The sequence below is a fragment of the Copadichromis virginalis genome, linkage group LG16 (assembly GCF_057382275.1).
Source record: "Copadichromis virginalis isolate Kocher_CV1m ecotype Utaka linkage group LG16, C_Virginalis_male_GT1.1, whole genome shotgun sequence".
In the NCBI taxonomy this organism is placed as follows: domain Eukaryota; kingdom Metazoa; phylum Chordata; class Actinopteri; order Cichliformes; family Cichlidae; genus Copadichromis; species Copadichromis virginalis.
The window spans coordinates 38,210,462-38,237,296 of record NC_140633.1 but is presented as its reverse complement, the minus strand read 5'-3'; the positions used below and the strand labels follow the sequence as shown (position 1 = coordinate 38,237,296).

The 26,835-nt window shown below is 38.6% G+C and overlaps 1 protein-coding gene across 1 annotated transcript in view; it reads right to left on the bottom strand.

The window, feature by feature from the left end:
- Positions 1-1,094: 1,094 nt before the first annotated feature.
- ube2f (ubiquitin-conjugating enzyme E2F (putative)) overlaps positions 1,095-26,835 on the bottom strand; it is a 50,130-nt gene continuing 24,389 nt past the window's right edge. The window contains exons 6-10 of the mRNA XM_085434714.1: positions 25,442-25,512; positions 25,083-25,140; positions 14,758-14,790; positions 13,730-13,792; positions 1,095-1,398 (exon numbers count right to left, since the gene is read on the bottom strand). Coding sequence (XP_085290840.1) covers positions 1,348-1,398; positions 13,730-13,792; positions 14,758-14,790; positions 25,083-25,140; positions 25,442-25,512 — 276 coding nt within the window. The 3' untranslated portion in view covers positions 1,095-1,347. The remainder of the gene's footprint in view (positions 1,399-13,729; positions 13,793-14,757; positions 14,791-25,082; positions 25,141-25,441; positions 25,513-26,835) is intronic.

Sequence of the window (26,835 nt, the reverse complement as noted above, 5' to 3'; positions counted from 1 at the left end):
ACAGTCACCTGTTCTTTTCGCAGCTCACTTTAAAGATCATTGAAAGGTGGCTGCACGTCTCTCAATAATCTTTGGAACAGTTCGGAGCTGCAGTGCACGTGGTTGATGACGAAGAACGATTTTGAGTCATTTTAAGTGTTGCCTACGTACATCCAGGAGGTCATTTGGAGTCGTGTTGAAGGTTTCCTCCAACTTTTCTTTCTTTGACAGATTCTTTACCGTGTTTAGCACTTTGTTGCTTAGTGCTGTTATCAGACTCTTATGTCATCACTTCTTTAAAACCAGTCGTTGTTTCGCTTACATGAAGAGCCAGCATGCCAGAAGTTTTGACTGTACTGTTTTAACCTCTCCATCTGCAACACAGAACTTCACATGTGCGCTCACCTGTGCTGTGTGTGTGTGTGTGTGTGTGTGTGTGTGTGTGTGTGTGTGTGTGTGTGTGTGTGCGCGCGTGCGTGCGTGCGTAACAGAGACAGATGCAGTAAAAAAGACAAAGAAGTGAAGAGGGCAGTGGTGCAGAGACAAGAGATGAAGTTGAAAAATGAACAGTGCATTTGGCTGTTTTTGTGGCAGTATTTTATGTCACTGGAACTGAAAACACACAGCTGTGTCTGCGTGCATGTGTGTGTGTGTGTGTGTGTACACATGCAGAGAGAATGACATTAAAATGGGTCAGTGTGGTCATTCACATGCTGTCTAATGGGGCTGGGGGCTGCAGGCTTTCCAACTTCCAACCAATGTGTGTTTTTCCAAGTGCTCACCTTTTACTGCAGGCTGTGACTGCGTGTGTGTGTGTGTGTGTGTGAACTCACATGCATTTTCACTTTAGTGACACAAACATGGCAGGCACTGGAACAGAGAACTGACAGTAACAGATAATCTTCCTCTTGAGTCATCAAATTTAAAAATAGCCAAGCGTGACTTGTTGTCTTCTTCAGTTAAACATCGCATCCAATTCCATCGCCACGTGGCTCGTGTCCGACGGGCTCGTCAGCGGGGTGGCATCATTCGTGTGTCTTGCCACAACAGACAGACACTGTGGTCACTGTAACCCTCGGCCGATTAACTAAAGCGTTATTTTCTTGTGTATGTAAGTCCTCTCTTCAACGTGTGACTTTTTTTTTAATTTTTATTTCATTCCTGCGATGTGAAGTTTATTGCAATTGGGTGAACAGAAGAGGCGGGGCGTCGCCAGAGCTGTGGTGTCGAGAGGGAGGGGAGTGGTACGAGTCAAAGAGTCAGCTGCTGATTCACACATGTGGGAGGGGAGTTGGCCAAGAGAAGCAGAGGCAAGGTAGAGCAGTTTGGTTAGTTGGTGCAGGCTGCAGCGGGTCACCAATGCTTTTATCATCTGGCGTAATGCTTGATGTAATCTTGAACCTTATTCCGAAAGTCCTCCTGAGGACAGAGAAGGTAAAGAGAAGAAAAGAGTTAGATGGGAAAACTAGAAGTAAAAATGTTGCTGTGTTGCTTTTTCCCCATTTAAAACCAAAAATGGCAAAAAAACACAAACACTGATCTAACTGAAGATATTTTAATGTACTTTTTAGGTCGCTATGCTAGTTTTGGACATATTAGACGCTGTAAGGCACTTTTTCATTCCACATGTTAACTTCTTGCCAAATAATTGGAAGCAAAACAAACAAAACAAAAAGACAAACAAGTGTAAGAAGTATGCACGAGGACTAGGCTAATCTGAGGCGACACTACACAAATGTAGATCCAGAAAAATCAAGGGTCATTTGAATTTTACTACACTGAAAATATGCAAATGACCTTCGGCAGATTTGTCAATTCATTTCTTGATGTACAGTGAAGGCACCCTGCTAAAAATGCAACATGTATAGGGGTACAGTATGATGCATAAACACTGTTAAACAAGCAACAACAACAAGATAAATAACAGCCACTGTTGCAAAACTAGAATATTAATTTCACCAAATATTACATCTCTTTTAACTGTACTATGCACAGTATTAGTCCTATGCAGATGTTACACTGCAAGTAAATGTACGTAAAATCTACAAGCACAAAAACCCAAAACAAAAAGACAAACGTTTAAATTCTTACGTCTGATAGTTTAAAAATGAAATTCTTCAAGTTTTTCTCACTCGGGGCACATCTAGTGCCCGAGACGTGGAGTGCTTGACATCTTGATAATAACGACGTCTGTATCGAGTCGACGTTCCTTGGCCATATCCCTTCTGGTCCTTAGTGTCTTCCTCTTTCCTTACCATGTGTCCCCCCCCTACTCGATCATGCCCCTTCAGGTTATGCTTGACATCGTTCCACCCCCACCCACCATGCACGAGTCCTGTAAACGCCCCTCTGTCGTTACTTCGACTCATATCTCCTGGTGGCATCTGGTCCAACCAAGCTGTGTGTGACCTCCACTTTCCATCTTCTTTTTCCCCCTCCTCCGCTACCCGCTAGTTTTAGTCACGGTTTAAGTTTTCCATCCTTTAAAACCATTTGGCTTTTCTTGCCAACATCCTTTTCATCTTAACTTCTTTTTAATCCCATTATTCCTTTAAACACTGTTTCAATTCAATTTTATTCAGATAGCTTATACTTGCTTTACATTGTAGAGTAAAAACCTTATAATATTACAGAAAGATGTTTCAGCAAGCACTTTGTGACAGTCCAGAGACATTACAAGACTCACACACTCTCTCACATACACACACACACTCTCACACACTCACACACACACTTTGAGGCTACAGGCTATTAATTTGAGCTGCAGCAGCTTTACTCTGTTGTGAAAAGGTTTCCTTTATTTGGTCTACACTAGAAAATGCAAGGTCAGGCTGTTAGCTACACACATTATAAATCATAGAAAGTGCTGTAACTGAGGTTGCTGCTCACACATAACAACAACACAGGGGACATTTTTTACTAGTATTAATGATGATGCAGGTATGACTCTGCACAGATTGCTGGCATTTCCCAAGTATGCGGACATGGGGTAGAAGTTAGGCCCCCCAAAAAGAGTTGAATCTGACTTAGGCCCTAAATAGCAGGTTAATCCTACTCTGTTTATTTAAATTTCTAATGAGAAACTATGTGCTACAGGCTCACATGGTCTTCTGCTGAATGTATTTTGAGTAAATGATCTTTTCCCCAAAGAACAGCACACAAATCATTCCAAACAGATGGATTTAATCCATCTGTGCTTTCAACTGGCCTTTTTTTTTTTTTGCTATAAATATTTAGCTAGCTTATTTGTGACTAAATTAATATTTGTGCACCCTTGGTTCCTAAGCATCCTCGTCTGTCGACCCACTTCTTAATATACCTCTGCTTTTTTCTTTTCTTTTTTTTTAAAACCCATCCACCACCACAGGGTCCTGCCCTTGTCACAGAGTCCCCCCCTCTTGTCCAACCTTTCACATAAATGTGCCGTGCATTGACAACAACGCCCTTATTTATGCGTCAGGTCGAGCGGCCTGTTGGTTACGCACACATTTCTCTGAGGTCGCTGGAGTACGAACAAGAAATGGAGAGCATGAGAAAATAAAGAGTAAATGGGAAAGAGAAAGAGAGAGTCTGTGCACAAACAGGGGAGACGGCATTAATGCTGAAAAGTTGCCAGCAACCATAAAAGAATTGATGACAGCGGTCTGAGAATTGGTCCATGGAGGGATGATGGATCAGCTATTCTCTGTTGAGAGATTACTCCCTTAAGACTTTAATTAATGCTAGAAGAGGAATGAGCGCAGTGTGCTGGAGTCTGGGTACCCAAACTGCTTGTTTCTAAGTGAACCTACTATTTTGGTTTATTATATTGATATATATATAGAGAGAGATCAGACCGTACTGACTAACATACTCAGCCAGTCACACTGCTTGGCTTGTGACCTCAGCTTAAAAAAAGCAAAGAGAGCTACTGAGAATGGACAAGACTACAGTAAAAATGGTGAAACTGAAGACATACACCTAGTGATGCACAAATCAATGAGTCAGGGATCAGAATCATCCTTGATTGGTGAACATCTGTTCAGCCTCGTGTCTGTTTTGTATTTTGCATGAAACGTTGATGTTTTCTTGATTTTTTTTAGTTCTGGTTATTAGAAAAAAAACTGGCAAAACACACTGAGCCAAGAGGAAATCAAAATGGGCCAAATATATTTCAAAGCTGCTATTACAAAAGGTGTAACTTGAAGAATTACTGCACAATAATTATAAACAACTTTTTCTCTTCCATTAATTAAATTTGAACAGCTTGATCCAGGCTTCATCAAGTATACCTAATCAACTACTTGCTAAATGCAATTATTTAACCAGTCAGTCCCATTCAGCACATTGAGGCATGTAGACACAGTCAAGACAGCCTGGAGAAGTTAAAACCAAACAGCACCACAGACGTTGAAGGTGACATGGTTGTTGATGCCAAATGGGCTCATCTGAGTATTCCAGAAACTCCCGATCTGCTCGGACTTTCCCACACAACCATCACTGGTGTTTACAGAGAATGGTCTGAAAAAGGGAAAATATCCAGTTTGCGGCCGTTCACTGGTAGAGGTCAGAGGATAAGTGCTGGACTGTTTCAGGCTAATATGAAGGCAAGAGTAACTCAAAGTAGTACTCATTATAACTAAGGTGTACAACCTGGTGAGTGGAGGTCACAATGAACTCATAATGAGCTTTGTCCTGAAATATTGGTACATTGAGGCCATAAATGGGTGGACATGGTCAGTAACAGCACTCGGACGGGCTGTGGTGTTTAAATGTGGTGTTTAAGAGCAGCTCAGACTGCACAGGATGCCAAACCTCGAAGCAGATGGGCCACAACAGCAGAAGACCTCACTGGACAGCACTCTGGTCAGCTAAGAGCAGGAGCTTGGATGATGGGGCCAGAATTTGGTGTAAATAATATGAAAGCATCGTATTTTTCGGACCATAAGGCGCACCGGATTATAAGGCGCATTAAGCAAAACAAAGCAGTCAGAGAAGTCAAACTTTACTCAACTCATTCTTCTTGCTTCCTCCACTTCTGTACCATTGATTCATTAATGTTGAATTCTCTCACAGCTGCTCTATTTCCATGTTGTTGCAGTATATTAATAACTAACCTTCTATTGTGGATGGATTATCTCAGTTGTTCTCCTGACTGAAGTTTGGTCCGTTTACAGCATCCTGCCATGCGATTGCATTTGTCCCTGACCATTGGAAACCCTCAAGTTAACGAGTAGAAAAAAGTTAGCGTTCATCCTCCAGCTTCACTGTGTTTGTTATGCTAACATAGCTGTGTCGCTAGCCACCACGTAGCACATCATTATATACCAGCAATTCCAACTTCAGTAACCCTACAAACGTCACTGCTGTTTAGTTTTCTGTCTTCATTTATGTTGGAAGTGACAGCAGAGCTGTACGTTTGAATTTTTTAACAAATCTCTCAGTCAGAACATGCTATATCATGTTTAGCTAACTAGCGAGCTAACTTCCTGCTAACTTCTAACTCTGTTAAATTTAATAAATTCTGTTTTCATGGATGCCTGGATGTTAAACTTAATTGTTACACCTGGTAAAGCAGCAACGCTGATCATCTTATTAAAGATGAAAGAATTTAGACAGTTTTTAACTCTCAGTGATGCTGCAGTGTTCGTTTGACTTTGGGACCTGAAGTAACTGAATTTAGGACCCAGATTACTCCACGAGGCTCTTGACTACAGTAACCGTAATTCTCCGACAATCCATAAAGCGGTGCGGCTTCGTAGCTTACCAAAGTCGTACTAAAGCATTTTTTGACAGATTTTTGAGCGCCGTGTACCAAATAAAATCGGTTTGAGGTCTGTATCACAACCAGAATACATAAGGCGCACTGTCGATTTTTGAGAAAATTAAAGGATTTTCAGTGCGCCTCATAGTGCAGAAAATATGGTACTTAAACTACTTAAACTGTTAGGGCTGGTAGTAGAGGTGAAATCCTGTGGGGGATATTTTATTTACACACGTTGGGCCCCTTAGTACCAGCTGGGCAGCGCCTAAACACCACAGCCTGTCCGAGTGTTGTTACTGACCATGTCCACCCCTTTATGACCTCAGTGTACCCATCTTTCAGGACAAAGCTCATCGTGAGTTCATTGTGACCCCCTCAGTCAACAGATCTAATAGTGCACCTTTGGGATGTGGTGGAATAGAAGGTTTGCATCACTGATGAGCAGCTGACAGCAACTGTGTGACACCACTGTGTCAATATCATCTCAAAATCTCAGAGGGATGTTTCCAGCATCTTGCTGAATCTGTACCACAAAGAGTTCAGACAGTTCTGAAGGAAAAAGGATGGGGCAAACTCTGTACTGTAAGATATACTTAATGAAGTGGCCAGTGACGTGCGTATAGACATTAGTATGTCAATCTATCCAAGAACTGCTGAGAGAATTCACTAAAGGCTGAAAATTTTAAGCTCACAGTTCATCTTCTGACTACTGTTATAATAAAACCCTGCCTGTGACACTTAGTGGCTCTTCTTCCTCATTTGGCAGATGACGTGACATCACAGAGGGAATTAAAAAAAAAAAAAAAAAAGGCAAATATGTGGTGACAAAATGACACATTAACTGTGGAAGTAAACACCAATAGAGTGCACACAGATTTTAAGCTAGAAACTCTTTGTCAACTGGGTCCAATTAAGATGTCAATACAGACTAGGAAGTTTCTCAGTGGCAGAATAAGAAAACAAAAAAACCTTAATTAAGCTATCACACAACTATGAGGAGAAACAGGATAAGAGCAGCAACTATTAAAGACGACTCACAAAAAAATAGTACGGGTACATTTACATACTTTGATCATATACGTTTCTCTTCCTTTGTTCTCGATTTTTCTCTTACAAAAGAAAATTGGCTGAACTGCAAATTACTCTGAGATTCATTAGATTTAATATTGCAAGTGAACTCTGCAGTCGAATAAAAAGTTTGTTGGACTGGAGCTTACTTTTCTTGGCTTCACCTAGAGAAAGCAATTAACTCTGTTCCTCCAGTGATCTGCACAGGTACTCAAAATATGCACCACCATCAGTGGGAGGGGAATGTAAATTAAACCCTGTGGGTTCAAATGGTTGGTTTAAAATCGGCTAAAATATAAAAACTGAGCAACTGAGGGCCTCGGGATATATCAGGTAAGCAGACTATGAAGGGAAAATATGTCGGCGTAAGGAGCGATGTGAACAGGAAAGTAAAGAAAGGACAGCAAACAGAAATGACATCCATCGAATTAGCCAACTGTTCCCAGTCGTCTTTTTAAACATACAAAAAAGACGAAAGAAAAGCAGAATGAAGAACCAGGCACGTGTTAAAATCATGCTCTAAGCTTCTGTAGTCAATCCACTTGTGTCCACTAATCAAGGATTTCAGTACCCTGGATCATTCTTTGCTGCATGTAAATGTGATTTGATATCTCGCTGGTAAAACCTGGAAGTGTGAAATAAACTCCCAGGTATCCCCCCCCCTCTCTCTGCACCTACTCAGCTCAGCTGAAACTTAATTAGCACTGCTGCGGGTGAATAGCTCTGCATTAATTGAGTGCATGGAGTGGTATACTGAGGCCACAGCCTTTTGTTTGAAAAACTTATACTGGAGGTGTCACTATGCAAAAGCAACTCTGCTACAGTCTGAAAGGAGGAGGTGGAGGCTCTGGCCGCTCACGATGGATGACATCGTGGCTCATGCAGCACTGAACTCGTCACCACTCTGGATTCCCTTGGCTTTTTCACCTTAAGAAAGGCCAGGCTGCTCATTATACAACTGCTGCTTTGACTTTGAAATTTAGAGCCAACTTGTGCCTCACTTTATCTTCCAGTGACTGTTTTCTGATTATTTGCACAAATCTTTGCTTCCACTTCAGCTACAGTTCATCAGTGTCTACAGGCAGGGCCTACGCTTTGTCTGGCCACTCCGGACGCACCATCTTTTCAGATGACAACAAATGGAGTTAAAGACCTTTATAGACCACTTTACATCACATGCTTGTTAAGTCAGCACTTGGTCTGACTAAACACAGACAGCAGCAGAGAGCAGACATGTCCAATGCTGTTGTCGTTCACTGCCTGGCTGCCACTGCAGAGCTCTGACACTAAACTGATAGAACAGGTACACAACACAATAAGGTGACTGGAGCTGCTGAAGGCTCTGACAGTGTGCTTGTTAACCCGTGTAAGAGCCTGCAGTGTAAATCCAAAGGACAGTCTCCCCTGTAAGACTTTGGGAGTGGACATTAAACCCCCCCCCAGTAAACCTCGTCTGTTGTGTACGTCGATGGCACAAAATGAGTGGACTGTTCACTGTTATAGAGGTTGTTGGGGTATTATTTTGGGATCCTGTTCTACACCACACACTCCCACATGCACTCATATCCCCAACTTCCTGTACTGTGGACTGAAAGACAGTGAGAAATCGTGTCTATGCATGGAACTCACTCCAAGCTAAATCCATCAGTCATTCAGTTCTTTATATGTTGAGACAGTTATTTTATCTTTTTCTGTTTCTGTGCTGCAGTTTGACAAATTTAGGGAATACCTTATTACATGTCAGATATAGGGGCAATAACATCTGCTGAAGCCTACTGGGATGGTACCGATAATTCAGGACATTCAGTGGGTGACAAAGTAGAAAAATATTAGTATTTTATAAACAAGAAGTGAACACTGCTTATTTTAAGAGAGACTCAAGAATAAACAACCTTGATACGTGGTCTCCTTTTGTGCTTTAACGAGACCCTGTGGGTCATTCATGGACAGAAAGCTGATGAGGAGAAGAGAAGCCCAATCGAGATGCAGCAAAAGGTGAGAGAGTGTGTGTCTGTACTTGACACGTCTGACTATTGACTGAAGAAGCAAAGCCACTTGAGAGACCCAGGAGTGAGCATCTGGGAGAGTTAGAGAGAGTTAGTCCCTTTAATTGGTCAGTAACAATAAGTGGAGGTGCAGAACATTTAGCATTGTATGAATGAACTTTGAACCCTCCAAGGGCTGACTGGTACAAGGTCACTGTGCGCTTTAGGACAGAGAGTCTACTATGTATCCCAAATACACAGGCTCCCGTTTGTATTTCATATCCACCGAAGTATACGTGCTGTAACACAGTCCTCTGAGCCTTCTGCTCGCTCACGGTTCAGCTTGTTGACATGTTAACAACATTTGATATTTTATGATAGAAGCATGCTCGTGATCTCTGGTAGCGTGTTAATGGTAAGAGCCAATGTACACTGTTCACACTGTCCAGAACATTTCCACCACTGCTGTTGAAAAAAACTGAACAAGTAAGATGTAGGACAATTTTTAAACAATGTGATGTTTTTACATTTCTTCTATTGAATTAAAGCATTTCAGTAAAAAGAAATGAGATAGAATCCAACTTCTCTTTCTTGTAGGTGCAAACTTAAAGAAACGTCTTATCGCTGTGATCACCAACAAGGACTTCTCCAACAAGTACTAAGCCATGTTTTGCTTGGAAATCAAATACTTTATTAAAAGTTTAAATTATAACTTTTATGCAATGATTTTGATTCCTGGATCTTTGGTTGATACTCTGTAATTAAAAATGTAATTCCTAAAAACTTGTTAAAACCCTTGATTAAAAACTGAAGATTTGCATTTCATCACAAGGTGATGGCTTTATTTAAAATCCAGCATGGTGGCATACAGAGCTAAAAAATACAAATGTGTAATTGTGCAGATACTTGTGGACCTGTATGCTTTTCAGTTTGCTAACAGATTCAGTACTGTACAAAATATTCTTAAAGTAACTAATATAGTTGGTGCATCATCGAATGCAACCCAGCCCCATAGCCCTTCCTCAAGTCTTTCCACCATTCAACATTTACTTTTTTCTTCACATGCAAAACCTACTTCGAGTCAGCATGTATTATGTAACTAGGGCACAGAAAATGTTTACACATCAAGAAAAACAGGTAACTGACAACAAGCGCCCAAATCACCCTGTTCTTGGTTTGAAACACAGATCTCAGAAGGATTACAGTCAGTCAGTCTCATCTTTCACACGCTTCTTTAAGCTGGAAGGAGCTAATTAGTATTTATAGATCAAGTCTTTGCTGAAGACTTCAAATGTCAGAGACTGTGTGCATTGCAGAGCTCATTATTAATCCACTTCCTTCATAAATCACAGAGATTCATACAGAGAAATACAATTTTTTTTGTTCTGGGCAGCGACTCCTGAACATCTGTCATAGGATGATCTCCTTTCTTCAGTGTCAGCTACTCTACCACGCTTTGATCACCTACTACAAATACAGCAGTTTATGTAAAAAAAAAAGTTTGAACAATATATATAAATATAATTTTTAAAGAAGTGGACATGTTAACACAATCTCGCTGTCCTATTTAGAGTTATCTCTGAAGTGTTTGTTGTACCGCTGTCTACACATGTACACAGACAAAAACCCACTCACAACTAATAATAGCACAATACCATTATAACCAACAACGCACACACACACACAGATTTACACACACTCATACTGCATTGCTCATGAGGATGCTTCCTTTTAGCCACTTTAACCAGCTAATGTATTCAGAGAGCAGCCACAGGAGGAGCCCCACTTCAAATGCCTCAACACAAAGTAGCACACGCATCCACATTCACAAGCATATTTGTGTACTGACACTCGCACTCCCACATCTCTATCCACTCGCTGCTGAAGTTGATTACAGCAGGCTTTGACTCAGTGGGAGTGGGTCACAGTTGGATGACTTTTCAGATGTTGTGACTCTGAAAAGCCACAACAGGCGGTAAAGCACCACTAAAACTTACTGAAACACATTTCGAAATGAGAGATTTTTATCATTAATGTATCAAATTAGTAACTTTGTTAACTCAGAACTATAACTGAAAACACTAAATGGATACACTACAAAAACAAATTCTGCCTTTTGGTCAGTCTTATCAATTCAAACTGCTTTTAGTTTCACAACTGATCTGATTATATATCTGTAGTTCAACGACCAAAAGTCTGTTTCAGTATAAATGTGTGTAATCAGTCAAAGTTTAGAAAAAAAAACACTGATTTGACTAAAGCCACATTATAAAGCTGAAACGGGTAAAGGTGCTAAATAACAGACTGGGGCAGTAGAATTTAAAATTTAATTTGAAATAAATTTTGTTTATTTGTTTAATTATAAAGCACCGAATCACAAGTCACCTCAAACTGCTATATACTGTAAGGTCAAGTTTCTAAAGAACACAGAGAAAACCCCAACAGATGGACAACCCCTATCAGCAAGCACTTGGTGACAGTGGGAAGGAAAAACTCCCTTTTAACAGGAAAAATCCTCCAGCAGAAACAGGCTCAGTGAGGAACAGTTGGGGGTGAGCTCATAGAGTTTTCTGTCAGTGTAATTATCATATTCATTCATTGCTGTAAGTGAACAGCAATGAATGAAGTAGCCACAGCCAAACGTAGGCGCTTCTGCTATTCTGTCTGTGCCCCACAGGATGCGGTTGTTGAGACAGCAGTACATCAACCACATTAACTACAAGAAACCTTCATATAGAGATTCTGCACCACATACACTGCCACTAGTGTGACTGTTAATTAGCAATTAAACTGACACCTAAATGTTTAAGTCTCACATGTGGTCAGCTGGTCTGGGAATAATAAAAAGTGCATTTCCAGTAGTAGTTTTTCTTACCTATCACAAGCTGGCTAGACTGTGTGGAAATGTGTTCATCCCAACGGCATTAAAATGCATTAAATTACAATGCACAATAAATGAGTAATATATGAGAATAGTGCAGAGTGATACAGGATGCAAGAAAATATCATTCATATTAACCTTTACCTTTGTAATCAGAAATGAATTTTTAATAACTTATAGTTAAACATTTAAAAGGTCATTGCCCAGGTCACAAACACATATTCTGAAAAGAATGACATATAGTTAGTAAACATTTATACCTACAGGAGCTGCTAAGCCATGCAAGCCCATCCCATGAAGCTCCTGGTGCACAGATCTTGTGCTGCTGTTAATGCCAGAGGAGGTCTGGAACTCTGCAGCCATTAAGGCAGCAGAGCATATAATGTTTTTAGAGGGGTATATTGAACGAATTCATCAGCTACATCATGTTAGATATTTGTCATAGAAAACCGGAAGTTAAGAGACAAAGAAAGAAGGCTTTCATGAACCAGTAAACCACACTCACATGACAGATTAAGTCTATACATGGTTTACAGGCGTTTGTTTCCACCTATTTAGTCAGTTAATAAAGATCCAGTGGATGCTTGACAAAACACAGCAGTCAATAAATGAACTATTTGCATGCAAATTTACCTGCAACAGCCTAACAGCTGCAACTTCTGCCACAAACACTTTTTAAACCCTCAGCCTTTTAAAACCCCACGCACAGTCAAACCTGCATATCTAATGGGGGCTCACATGGCAACCATCATCACACACTGTTGGATACACTCCAGTGAACACGGGAAACTGTACGTACACAGGGCAGAAGGTCAGTGATGTACTTCAAAATGCTTTCAGCTTGCCCCTACTGAGCCTTATAATTATTTCAACAGTCAGCAGACTCCCTGCAGATGTTGGCCAGAAATCTATGAATTAAACTTATGTGACCAAAATACTCAAATGATCAGTTTTAACAGTTTTGACACTAAATCGCAGGTAACTGATGGCCAAGTTAAACATAGATGGAAGGGAAGTAAGGCGACGCAGCGGGAATAATAATTTAAAGATTAATCAGCCAGGATAAACATATTTTTTCAGGGATCTTGTGTGTATATATTTATTTATTTATTCTCTATTGGGATTCCACTGTTCTCATGTTAGCTCAAAGCTTACCCAATATGCAAAAAGCCCAGTAAATCCCTGGCACTTACCAATATAAGCTTGACTAAATATATTAAAGTTATAGTCAGAATACATAATTAGCTTACAAACCATCAGGGTAGTGAAGCATATATAAACCCAGACATCCAGTTTGATGGTGTGTTATTTGACTTACAAATGGCAGAGCGTGCTTCAGAGGCAGTGTATTCAGTAGTCTTGCACAAAAACACCATATGCACCTGCTCTGTACAGACAGTTCTGGAGTCATAACGTCACTGTCTGCTCAAAAAGGTTGCCGTGTGCTCTTTGTCTTCAGCCCACCATACCAGATTAAAGCACACCGAGTTACCACATAATCCAGCTACAAAAGCAATGGTTTGCACAGAGCACCTCTGGAACCTACAGCAGCAGAAATTTTGTTTCTAAATATAGCTTATATGCAGGATATGCAGCAGTAAGAATCTCACTGTAATGATCGCAATGTGTGTATGTTTCTCCTCCAAGACACGTAGATCAATCTAGCGTACTGGGATTATCAACATCTACATATAACAATGCAACTATTATTTTTAGAACACACATCTACGAATTATATGTTATGTGTAGTAGCTGATCTCAAATGAATGGAGACATTGTTCACATTTTGTGTGCATTACGTGCAAACTTACATACATTTTCGTTAAACTAAACTGGAATGTGTTGTCATGCATATCAGTAAATAAGAGTAAATAAGCTTTTTTTGCCGTCTCATATATACAGAGATATAATGAAGATTTTAAAAAGGCAATGTGATAAATTAAAGTACAAAGTCTGTGTTTACATATGTGAGCGATAGCCACAGGCTAGTATTATGAGGACTACGAGCACATCTTGCAGATAATTAACAAGTGTGCCGAATTTATACCAGATGACCTGAACGACATGTCTCACCTTGTCTCTCAGATGATGTTCTGCTGCATCAATGTTCAGCGGGTCATCAAAGTTCAAAAGGTCCTGTGGAAGAGGCAAAGGAGGGGGTCATCATCGTTCGATGGATCAAACCACACACATCTTCAAAACTGGCATTTATTTCAGTATCAGCTACATGTGTTAATTCTGTAAACTTTGGTGTGGGAAATACAACCCACATTCACATTACTTCCTTTCTGTATTGACACCCTGAAAGCAGCAACTGTGATAAACAGAAAGAAAATTGAGCTAAAACAGACGCCTGAGAAGTGGTTTCCTTGTTCGAAATGTGATGAGGTTATTCAAGCTCACATTAAATGACTGGACTAAATATTCAAAATGCTTCAAGCTCCTTAATCTCTTCTTACTATGGCAGTAAATAACTTTTTAAAAGTTATTTTTATTTAATTAAAAAAAATAAAAATAAAAAATAAAAATCAGACATACTTAAAATTCACGTTTAGATTCACAAAATTAAACATTTAACATAATTCTGAAAGGACATTCAGATAACTGTATGTTTTTCCTCAATATAACCCTCAATTCGATTACTTATCAATTTCATTCATTTCCTAAAGAATTTATAATCAATTAGTCCTTATCTTTCCATATAAGACCTGGAACTAGGAGACATCCAGAGCCAGCTGGCCCAGGATCTCGATAAGTAATACGTAATCCAATTTTCCTGCTTTTATTCCCCATCAACTCAAAGCGTTCATCATGAGGAGAAAGATAATTTCTCTACGCTGCAGAAGCGGATAAAAAAAAAAACAAGGACCTTGTTTAATTTGATGTGAATTAAGAGTAATGTCATTAGTATAACCTACATACAGCGAGCAGCTTCAATAGTGTGAATGTCTTTGTGAAGGTTTACTCTCCAGTTAAGGGATTTAATTCAGGGAGGGCTTTAGGAAGCTCTTTCGTTGGATTTCCCCGATTTAGATGACGAAATTCTCCAATGAAACTGTGCATGTGTTCACGCGTTAGGTCATAAACTAGCAAAAACTTACAGTAAACAAGGAGTTCAATCCCCAGACCACATCCTAGAAGACAAAAACAAATGAAAGAACATTAACAAAAACACTACACTTACTACATTATATGCATACTATGAACATATTTATACTATGTTTTTAAAAACATTCTGATTTTTGACTTCTGATAATGAAGAAAAACATTTTTGTTTATTTATTAAATTCTATAAAAGCGAATGAAAGATGACGTACAAAACGACAGCACAAAAACATCTTATAAGTCTGGCAAACTTTTTGGCAAGCAGATGTCAGAGACTGATGAACAGCTCAACACAACATGTATAAGATCTATAACACAATGCAAAACTTTTATAAGAAGTCATTTTCTGCTGAAGTGCTCAAAACTAGCAGAGAACGTGAGAATTCCTCAATAGCTGACATCTAACAACACGTTTGTTGAATAAAACACTTAAAGGCCAGCCTTTCTTTGTTTTGGTGTAAGTGTATTTCCCCTATCTGAAAACACGTTAAAGATAAACTGTTTCCTTGACCAGAATGTCAAAAACAGCAAACATTTTTATACATAACCTGTTACATAAACACATTTTTACACGTCTAGTAATTTCCTCAAAAGCAAAAAGATGTTTTTCAGTGCCGTCTCATGTTGGGATTATGCACAGTAAAAAGGTTGAAGGGTGATCTTCACCCACAATAGCTACAGTAAAGAAAAAAAAGACAGTTAGAAATGACAACAAGTACATCAGAAGAAATTGTGAGAGACCAAAAAGACTAAATAATCTTCATTTCATTCACTTGCTAAATACAACTTGCAATACTGATCATTTTAAAGGATTACTTTGATTTAACTGAATGCTTTCAGAGGTTTCGTTTACCTTCATTCATGCCATAAGAAAATATTTTGTTAATTTACATAATTACATGAAGTTCTGAGTAATGATTATTTTAAAAGACAAACAACTAGCTTGTCTTTCAAAGTTCTGAAGGTGTGCACTGGATGCTTTGTGAGAAAAGTAAACACAAAGCCTTCTCGTTGTACAATGTTCATGATATTAAAACCAAAAGTTTTCTCTTCCAAATCATGGTGAGCTAAAACTAAATCCCTTCCAGCTTTTATTAAAGCCAGTCTAAAGTAAGAGATTATTTTTTACTTTGCTTTACTTTTTCTTAAAGCTGTAAGGCACTGCAGCCAGTGATATGCCCTTCTAAGCAGAAGAAAGTTTATGAGCAACAAGAAAAAGAAAGGGAAAAAGAAAAGTCAACACAAGCTCCGAGTGAACTAGAAGTTAGGTAGGTAAAAACCATTTTAGAGAAAACAGCCACAAAACACAGAAGGAAAAAATGTGAGGAAACTGGTTACCTGAAGAAAAACAAAAACAATGTTATTACCACTCCAATCAACCTAGAAGCAAAAAAACTACACTCTACTGACTTACTTTACATACTTCGATGCAAGGACACCCCGGCAGCCCAGTGCTCAGAGCCACGAGTGTGAGCAGAAGTCAGCAAAAGTCAGTAAAAGAGACTTTGAAAAGTGTCACGACGCCTTTCCAATCAACATTTCCAGAATTTTCTAAAAGCTATGGTGCACCTTAAAAACAAACATCGGATTTAAACTGTGAAACAAACATTGCTTTTTTTCTAATCCTTTAACAAAAAGAACCTCTGGCAGCATTTCTGATTAGTCAGCAAATAGTTTTGTTTGAAGTGAATTCATAAAACCACAAAGATGATTCTCAGTACTGGAACTACTGATATAGGACCTGACTATAAAGCACCTATTAGAAACACTTACATAGAATAAGTTGAAAATAAATACATGTAGGCACAATATTTCTGCTGAAATAAACCTTAAAGCAATGAAATATTGAATATGGCATGACTATATACAAATACACACAGCAAAGATATTTCACGTAGCAGTGTGTGGGCTGAAGTACAGAAGAGCGGTGACCAACAATCCTTTTGTTGTGTTTTCTTTTCACTTTTGTGAACCTGATGACACTTGCTGACGCACATCAACCCAAAGTCAACCACTCTCACACATATGATCACACTCACACCTACCTTTAGGTAAACAAACACAGGCCACGTTTTAACTTGAGCTGGGGTCACACAGAGAGACAGGCCAGGAATAGAAAGGGACAGCCACAAAAAACCTTAAACAATATGACTGTGAGCATCACTCGAAGCCTTTTATGTCCTTCATAAATCGTTCCACCAGATAATCAGTGAAAGGCTGTTTAAATGTTGCCATTTTTAATTATAATAGCTGTTCTAGCAACCACTTAGCTTTGGATATGCAAAGTACAATCGTAATTTGGACAGATTTAGAGCCAGTTTAAGGCCAAAGCAGTGTTGGGGGTTATTCATTACAAAGTTATGCATTTTACTATAATCATTTGTACTTTGGCATGTACGCTCTCTCCTCCTTAGCAGCTGGGCCAATATGAAACTTTGCACAGACATCATCACACATACAGCAATCATTAACATCTATGCTTTTAAATTTATTTTAAATCAGAATTCTCTTGATTTTTCTCTATTCTTATTAGTGCTGCCACGATTAGTCGACTAGTCACGAAAAATCGTCGACTATCAAAATCGTCGACGACTGATTTAATAGTCGACGCGTTGTTTGAAGCTTTATAAGATCACAAAAGACGCAGGAATAATAGCAGGATTTAACAGTGTAATAACGGACTGAAACAGAAGATGGCAGCACTGCATGTACAAGGATGCCAGCTGCCGTTAAACCCCGAAGAAGAAGTAGCTGTGTCCCAGAATTCATAGCGCGGCCCTGCTCAGTTTCCAACAATGGCGGCAGCTAGTTAGTCTTAATATTACTCTTATTATTCTTTCTGGGTCACAAAATAAACTCAGTTTATCAAGACACCACATATTTTCAAAAGCGCTCAGACGTTTTTGGAGACGTCTGTTACCCACTAGCTCGATAGCTAGCCGGGGGCTAGGCTCACTAGAGCCCGTGAGAACACCGGACCCCCGGCAAATCGTTTTCAAACCCACCGCCGTCTTTCACTTCTCAGGTTAAACATGATATATAAGTCACTTAGATAACTTAAAAATGTTATTATTTGGCTTTTTTCAGTATTTTATTTGTTCCTGAGTAAATCGGTTTGGCTGAGATTAAAGTTATAGTTTTTACACAGCTGAATAAACGTCAAGCAGACAGCTGATTATCAGAAATGTGAGATGCTCGAGAATTTACTCCGGTGTCCTTTTATATTTTAGATAGCAAGGAGTTTATTAAACTTCACCGAAACAATCTGCAAATTTCATTAAAATTTAATAAACTATCATCTTGTCTTTATTTTTACTTAGCACATACCTTAAACACTTAAAGCTGTAAGCTATTGATAGTTATATAAGAGCAGATGCATGTTGGTGCAATAAGCTGTACGCTATACGTCCAATGGATGATGATCTGATTAGTCGACTAATCGCAAAAATAATCGGTGACTAGTCGACTATCAAAATAATCGTTTGTGGCAGCCCTAATTCTTATATTATGTTTTTGTCAATAACAAGCACTACTACTTACTGTATAATAGGTCTGACAGCTAAAGCTTGGGCAAAATCAGGAAATTGATCTCGACAATGATCCCAAACACAGCAGCAAACCTCTAACAGAATGGCTGCAACAGCCCAGTCAAAGATCAGACCTCAAGTCGAGAGAAACCCTGTGGACTCAAACAATCATCTCAAGTTATTACTCTTAAAGTTCTACAAGTAGTCGAATTGTGGGATGTACTCGTTTTTTGCACACACACTTCTACTGCATTTTTGTGAAGCTTTGTGAAGTTTTTCACAGGACTGATTGTGTGAGAGTAGCCTCTAATTGTTCTGAACGGAGCCACAGGACTGTAACCCATACGTATTATGGGCTCATTCTAATAACATCTCCTGTCATTCAAAGTAAATTAACAGTCTGAGCAGCAACTATCAAAACCACCTTAGATGCAAATTAAAGTATAATAAATGCAAGTCTGCCACAAACTTTGGTAAATCCCATTTGTATGATTCATTCAAATACTCTTCTCAAAAAATAAAATTACATTGTGTAAGGAATACATATGCAAAAATGTATTTGTCCACGACTTGTTTTTTTTAACATTACGATAAAGAGAAAACCAATTATGTCCTCACACTGGATACAAAGTTGCTTTCTGTGCAGTGCCTTCTTATAATCAAAGTCATGGAAAAGAAAACGACAGAGGAACCGCGGCTGAAGTACTTTATCAAAGAGGTTTCAGAGTAAAGTGTTCTCCATTTCTCAGATTTTCAACATTTTAAGTTTCATTTTATAGAAATAAAAATGCTTTTTTAAAATCAGCACAGATTAGGATTTGTTTTATTTTTTATACTTTATACATTTCCACTGTGTTCTGGAAACTAGTGCCAACAAGCAACATGAGATTAAAGTCGAATGTAACGTAATTGATTTGAGCTTCGGAGGAGGATTTGTGGGGTTCCATAGAAGTAATCAGAGGAAGGTAAATGAAAATAAGACTATGTGTGCATGTCCGCTACATCAACTGTGATTGTACACCAAACCACAACAAGAAAAACTGCTTATAACCACAGCATATACAGGCTGAGCAACTCATGAGCTCTATAACCTTAACAAATTGTGAGAACATCTAAAATGTAATCAAAAACTGACTTAGGGATTTGGAAATTATTTCAATTCTACATTTATTAGAAAATAATACAAAAACTACATGCAAATTTAACCTTTTTAGTTTAACATGTTCTGTGTCTGTGAATTTACCATGGGTGTGTTATTCACTACCTTGTGTTGCTCACTGTGATTACTGTGAAAAAGAGTGTATACACCTGCGCAGCGCTAACAATTACATTTCTTTTTTTACAGCAGATGGTTAATCAATTGATTTGATCATGTGATTTAGAGCAGGACACAACTTAATGATGTTTTTCTACCACAGGATTACTGAGATATTGTGTGAAGAAAACTCTGGTTACAGGATATATGTTGATGATGAAATTACACTGTGTTGTTGAGGTAATGTTGGAGAAAATGTGAATGTTACAGGGGAGAAATGAATAAAGTTTGAGATATACTGTCCCTATCAGGTGCTGCTGACGACGCCCACAGCAGTGAAGATTGCTGAAAGAAACACTTGGATACATCAAGCGCACTATTAAAAGGTGACACACATCAAGGCCAGCTCGGAGTAAGTGGCAGGAAGACCGGGTACAAAGGGGGGGAGAGCCTCCAGGGCCCCTCGTCTCAATCCGGTGAAGAAACCAGCTGAGCCACAGGTACTCATCAGAATGGCTGGGAGGGAAATGTTAGAGTGAATTGTTAAATGTTGTCATTTTTATGCTTACCATTTCTACATTGTTTTAACTCTGTGATGAAAGGAATTCATTCTTTTGTCCCCCTCCCCAGCCTCTCGAGGTTCTGGGGGGGCTGTAGTGTTTTATTGCAGATACATCCTATCTGGAAGATCTGTTTCTTGTGATGTTGCTCCTGCTTTTATGACCCTTTGGTCAGCAGGAGGTCACACACACACACACACACACACACACACACACACACACACACACACACACACACACACACACGTTCACACTAGGGCTGCTCAATTAATCGAATTTTAATCTAAATTATGATCTGGGCTTTCAACGATCATTAAAAATGACTGAGCCGATTATTAGCACCTCCCTCGTGCTTTACTCTCGCGCTGCTCCGTGTGGCAAATCGAGCGCACCTCTCTGCATTTCGAACTCGCGTCACAACAATTAAGAGGACCCGAGGGAAGCTCGGAAAGCTAAGCAGAAGTTATTTGGAGAGGAGAGTGACTGCCGTTGGTTGAAAAGGGAGGTAAAAAAAACCTTCAGTGGTGTGGAAACATTATGGGTTTGCGGAGTCAGACATGAATCAAGTAGACATAGTGTGTAAACTTTGCCACAGTGTTGTAGCTGCTCCACAGAGCAACACTGCAAAGTTCACTAAACATAGATAAGATAAGATAAGATAAGATAACCTTTATTAGTCCCACACGTGGGAAATTTGTTTTGTCACAGCAGGAAGTGGACAGTGCAAAAGTTATGAGGCAAAAATTAGAATACAATAAGAATAAATACAGTACACAACTGTACAGAATAGAATAAAATAAAATACTATATACAGTAGAATAAAATAAAATAAATATACAATAAGATAAAAATAGAATACAAATACTATATACAACTGAGTAAAAATACAACGATGACAGAAAGTATTATTGCATATGTATGGATGTGTGTGCTTGATCAGTTAAAGTCTTTATTATGGAGTCTGACAGCAGTGGGGAGGAAAGACCTGCGAAATCTCTCCGTCCCACACCGTGGGTGCCGCAGTCTCCCACTGAAGGAGCTGCTCAGTGCTGTCACAGATGTTTACATTTTTCATTTATTTTTTATATTGTAAACATTTGCACTGTTATCAGTATTTGCACACTATTTTATATTATTTTTTGACAATCTTTAAAGTCATTATTCAATACATTGTTGTTGTTAAATAAATATCGTCGAATAATCGAGATCTCAATTTCCGTGAAAATAATCGTGATTATAATTTTTGCCATAATCGAGCAGCCCTAGTTCACACATATACATACAATGCCTTGTCTTAGAAACATGTGGGTGTTGCCTTGCTGTGATGTGCATTGTGTGAACTGCTTTCCCAATAAAAGGCAGTGAGAGGAGGCCGTCATTGGGGTCATTTTCGTGGTAGACACCGACGAGGCCTCCCTTGCAAGTAAATCGATCGATCGCTGACTGTCTTGTTTTCTTCATGATGAATAAGTCTCTAAACCAGCGGGGCTTGTGGAAACACAGACCCAACGTTTATTTTTTATCAAATGTGGAAAAAAATACCTGAAACATTTTTTAAAACCAACCACAGGTCATAAGTAACACGGCTGCATATGAAGAGGTAAAGAATGGAAAGTGTTCACTACTTTCTGGAATATTGAATTAGATATTCAAATTGTTAAGCAACATTAAAACTGCAAGTAATTCACTGACTGTGGTACCTAATCTAATTCAAGTTTTAGAAATTCAACAGAAATGCCTGGTTATAAGGGACAAAACCAATGTTGAATAGCCATGATCTCCAGGCCTTCAGGCAGCACTGCATTTACAATAAAGGGAAAAAAAAAAAGAGGAAAAGATGTGGTTGGTGAAATCGCTCAGAAACTCTTTTCAGGAATCCTGCTAACTATTTTCAGTGAACGACATTCACGGATTCAAGGTAATAACTCTACAAAGAAACAATGACAAGGATTTATTGGACCCAGCTCATTTAAGATTGTGGGAGTTAAAGATGTCCTGCTGTCCGCAAATCAACATTGGACATTTTTGGATCACAGCAGCGGTGGCCACCAGACTTTTACTGCCATAAAAGCAGCTAAAAAAAAAAAAAAAAATAACGCACATTTTTTTCCAAAGTGTACATTGTTTCGTAGATGTTAAAAGTAGATTTGACACATTCTTTAATTCTTGTACAATCATGTTGTACAAGGAAGAATAGTAGATAATTCAGTTCTTTTGTACAGTTATTTTTCTCCAAGTTATAAGCCTACATTTCTATAATTTCCCTTTATGAATCCTTAGTAGAAACCTGATTGCAGACACATAACAGTCATTGGACCCCATTATACATTTTCCCCCCTAACCGACTGTGACTGAGAGCATGCTAAATAATGTAACATCATTTATTCAATGCTCTGGGGATACTAAACCTGTAATGATGATCACCCAATAAAAGAAAACATAACCAGCCTGAGAGTTTCAACTATGTGAGACATATTGTACAAGGACAAATAGTATGAACAAAGTGTTTGTACAAGAATAAAGGAATGTGTCTTCTTTGAAGGAAGGTAAAGAATAAAAGCAATGTCTGCAAAAAACAAAACAAAAGGCAAAGGAAGGCAGCTAGTCTGGATTGACACACACACACACACACACACACACACACACACACACAACCTAAAACAGGAATAAAGGGTAAGACAAATCCTGACAGTAACTTCCGACAAGCGCCTTTGCAGGAAACTCGAGGGTATTCAAAGAGGATTTAGTGAATGACCCTCTAAACTCGGAAATCCTGCACTGGAGGAAGAAAGCCCACCCAGTACTTCAAATGCATACATTTGCATATTTCTAAAGCTACAAGAGCATACCAATGCAGTTTGTGACAGCAATTTTTATATACTCTTGAATCTCTGCAGAGAAATCTTATTTAACGTAGAAAGTACAACTACATTATGTTTCAGTCCATAGTTTCTATCAGACATTATTTCAGACAATCTTGAATTGGGCTAGAGGAGGACGTCCTTGCTCGAGTCTTCAGTAACTCTTTCTTAAGAGATTAAAAAAAAAATAATAATCTAAATTGAGTGAAGGGTGAAGCATGAAAAGTCAAGGCTTTCTTTTACATGCAGCTGAAAAGCTTTTTTATTGTGGAGTTTATCTTCCACGGCCCTGCAACACTTTATTGTGTCCTGAGAGAATGCCAAAGCTCTGAGCTGTATTTTTTCTGCCTCTTTGTTAGTTTAAGAAAGTGAAAGACACTGTGTGTCAAGGAGTGTGATGCTCGTGTCTTTTGTGTTTGAAATCATGTACAACCCCAACTCCTGTGTAAAGTAAATAAAAACAGAAAACAATCACTTGCAAAACTCATGAACCCATATTTTACTCCCAATAGAGCACAGAAAACATGTTTATGAAAAGATGGGCAGAGGTTCACCAGTCTGCAAGTCTGTAAAAACACAGTGTCTACAAATAGAAGAACAATTTCAGAATAACGATGCTCCACTTAAATTTGTGATGACTTTGAATATCTTATTATCTGTAGTACGTAACGCCTTCAAAAGAAATATCTGCGTGCAAACACGTGGTCTTCAGGCCCTCAGGCAGCACTGCATTAAAAACAGGCTTGATTCTGTCATGGAAATTACTGCCTGGGCTCAGGAACACGTCCAGGACACAGTTTACCGTGCAATCCACAAATGCAGGTTAAAGCTCTATGATACAAAGAAGGAGCCATGTGTGAACGTGATCCAGAAACACTACCATGTTCTCTGGGACAAGGCTTTTTAAAATGAACTGAAGAAAAGTGGAAAACTGTTCTGTGGTCAAGCGACTTGAAATTAATTGACGGCATCTGGCTTGCAGTTCAAAACTCTTGATCTTTGATGATATAGGGTGACATGGGTTTTAGAGGAACATATGCTCCCATTTATCTAAGCAAAACCTTACATATTCATACTCAGGATAATCAGCAAGAGGAAGCAGAACTGCGCATTACATCTATTACAACAACATGGCTTCACAGAAGAGTCTGGGCGATGAACTGGCCAACTTACATTCCAGACATTTTACCTTTTAAAAACATTTAGCTCGTCATGAAATGAAAAAAATTAAATTGGACAAGGACGACCAGGGACGGCTGAGCAGCAAGAATCCTCGCTCAGACGAGACTGCGTCAACCTCCTTCTCCCCAAAGTCTAGCAGCGCCCCTCCTCAGTTCCCAGATGTTTACAGACTGTTAAATAAAAAAAGACATGCTGGGTCCGTCCTAATGTTTGACGCACGATTCTCCCATAGAGTTCAAAATGACTTTATTTTTTTCTGAAAATGGGACATTATTTCAGTTTAAACATCTGATGTTTTCTACATTTCACTGCGAGTAAAATATGGGTTTTATGAGATTTGCAAATCACTGTATTTTGCTTTAATTTACATGTTACAGTGTCCACATTTCTTAAAAATTAGCATTGCATCAATATTTCCCTCCAAGGGTTCAGCACGATATAAGTTATATAGTTAGTTGAAATAGTCTTGAAAAAAATAATAGCATTAAGTTTAATTTTGATTCACATATAAATTAAGATATCTGTGCGCTTCATAGCAGGAACAGAGCAAAACAAAAGCTTTGGGTTTCAAACACGCTTGGCAGACTATGACCACCACATGTTGGTCTCTGACGGAGAAAATTGACCTGTTATCCAGATAGTTTGTTGAGTTTTGGGTACATTGCAATGGTATCAAAAGCTAAGGAGAGATTCATAAATATTATGATGTAGCAATTAGAAGGGTCCAAACTTTTTTTCATCATAGAGTCCAATTCTAGTAAGACTGCCGACATCAGCAAACTGCACCTTTCATCACACCTTTGAGCCACATCTTTGTAACGGGACTTGAATTGAACCCCTAGCCCACAGATAAAACACTGATGATGACCCCAAAGTTCAATTACACAGCAAAAACAAAGAAAAGGAAATTCTACTGAAGAAAAAGTTACACTTTACCTTTAATGTTCTAGTGGGGGCCCAGCCTGTGCCATCAATAGAGTGCTCCCGCAATAAGCTGCAGAAGAAAAAAGAGATACACAGCTAGAGTATCTGCAATACTGTAAACGCTTGCGCTTTATGTAAGATGCTTTGTGTGAGCTTTTTAATGCACAATGCGTTTTTTTTTACTGTAGACTACTAATTTTTTTTTGCATTTGCATGCATTGTCGAGGATTCTCAAAGAATGAGGGCTCAGAGAAATTATTTTTCAGTTTTGGTTTTCTATCAATTTCTAGGCTAAATAGAAAATGACAACATGAGATAAAATGTCACGCGCTAGGAAGAAGTAATATTGGGGAAGGGTACACACAATTTACCTCAAACAGATTTCTCCATTCTCCGTGATATTGGGATGCCATATTCTGGTCAGACATCTCACTTTAGGAGGCTGGAAACCAACAAACCAACAATTTAGGAAGAGACACATTTAAGTTATCTGATTATTTTAACATTATGTGATGTTTTAAAAGCAGTCCATTTCTACTTCCTATTAGTCTCCCAAGTTACCTGAGCATCACTTCATACACGCTCTAAACCAACTTAATTAATCAGACTAAATTTCATTAGATGACAGACAAGACTCAGACACAGAGAAATGTCCAAGAAAGAAAACCCTCAACCAGAAAATAAAAACAGAGGAATCATGTTAAATGAGTATTGTTTCTTTTTTGAATCGTGTTGTGCAAACAGCAGTTAAAAAGCAGAGCACACAAAACCCAGCAGAGTGTCCAAAAATGGTCTAGTCATCATTTCTGGGCAACGAGGATGCGTCTGAGCCTTTGGTGCACGTGCCTCGTATCCTGCTGTTTCTAGTAAAGCATTATTGACTTTTCTGACCTCTTTTCTTTGTTAGCAAATGTGACATAGGCCACTGTAAAAACAGTAAAATCATGTAATTAGAATTTTATTGTAGCTTTACAGGAGTGGTTTCAAAGATGGTGTTTGAATTAAGTAAGTAAAACCAAAGAAGACAGTAAGGAAGGTTTCTAGCTTAGAGCTCCCGCTACTGCAGCATGATGAGAAAAAACATAGATAAATCTAATTTCCTGTGACACTATCGTCTACTTTTCAACTTCAGATGCACGTACTTATTCAACAAGACATTGTGGTGGTTTTTGTTTACCCTTATGAACAACGTTAACTGGGCAAAATAGATTTAAATACAGAGGACCTTCATATGAGAACAAGCCACCACCAGCTCTTCAGTCGATAACTGCATTTTAATCTTTCAAAAAACAATAAAAACCAATGTTAATTTCTAATAGTATATGATGTGAATATTTATTATATTAGTAAATTATTGTATGTCACTTATCTGTTTCTCCTGCTAACCTGTTAATGTTATAGGGGAGGTGGCCTTATAAAACCTTATGGTCTTCCTAACCTCTCCTGCACAGTTGTTCTTATTTTTAAACTTGTTGTTGTTGTTGTTAATAATAATAATAATAATAATAATAATAATAATAATAATAATAATAATATGTTGCTGTTGATTCTATTTCTGTCCAAAACAAAAACAAACTTTTTGCTAATCAGATTTTTTAAACGGCTTTAAGCTTCCCCATTCTGGACTTGATGGCTACTTTCTTTTTCCTATAATGCTATTTGTCTGGAGCCATTTTGTTATGAAAAAAAGAGTAATATACAGTAGCCCCCAGCAAGTCACAACACCCTATTTTCAAGTACAGCCAAAAAAGAAATATTTCTTATC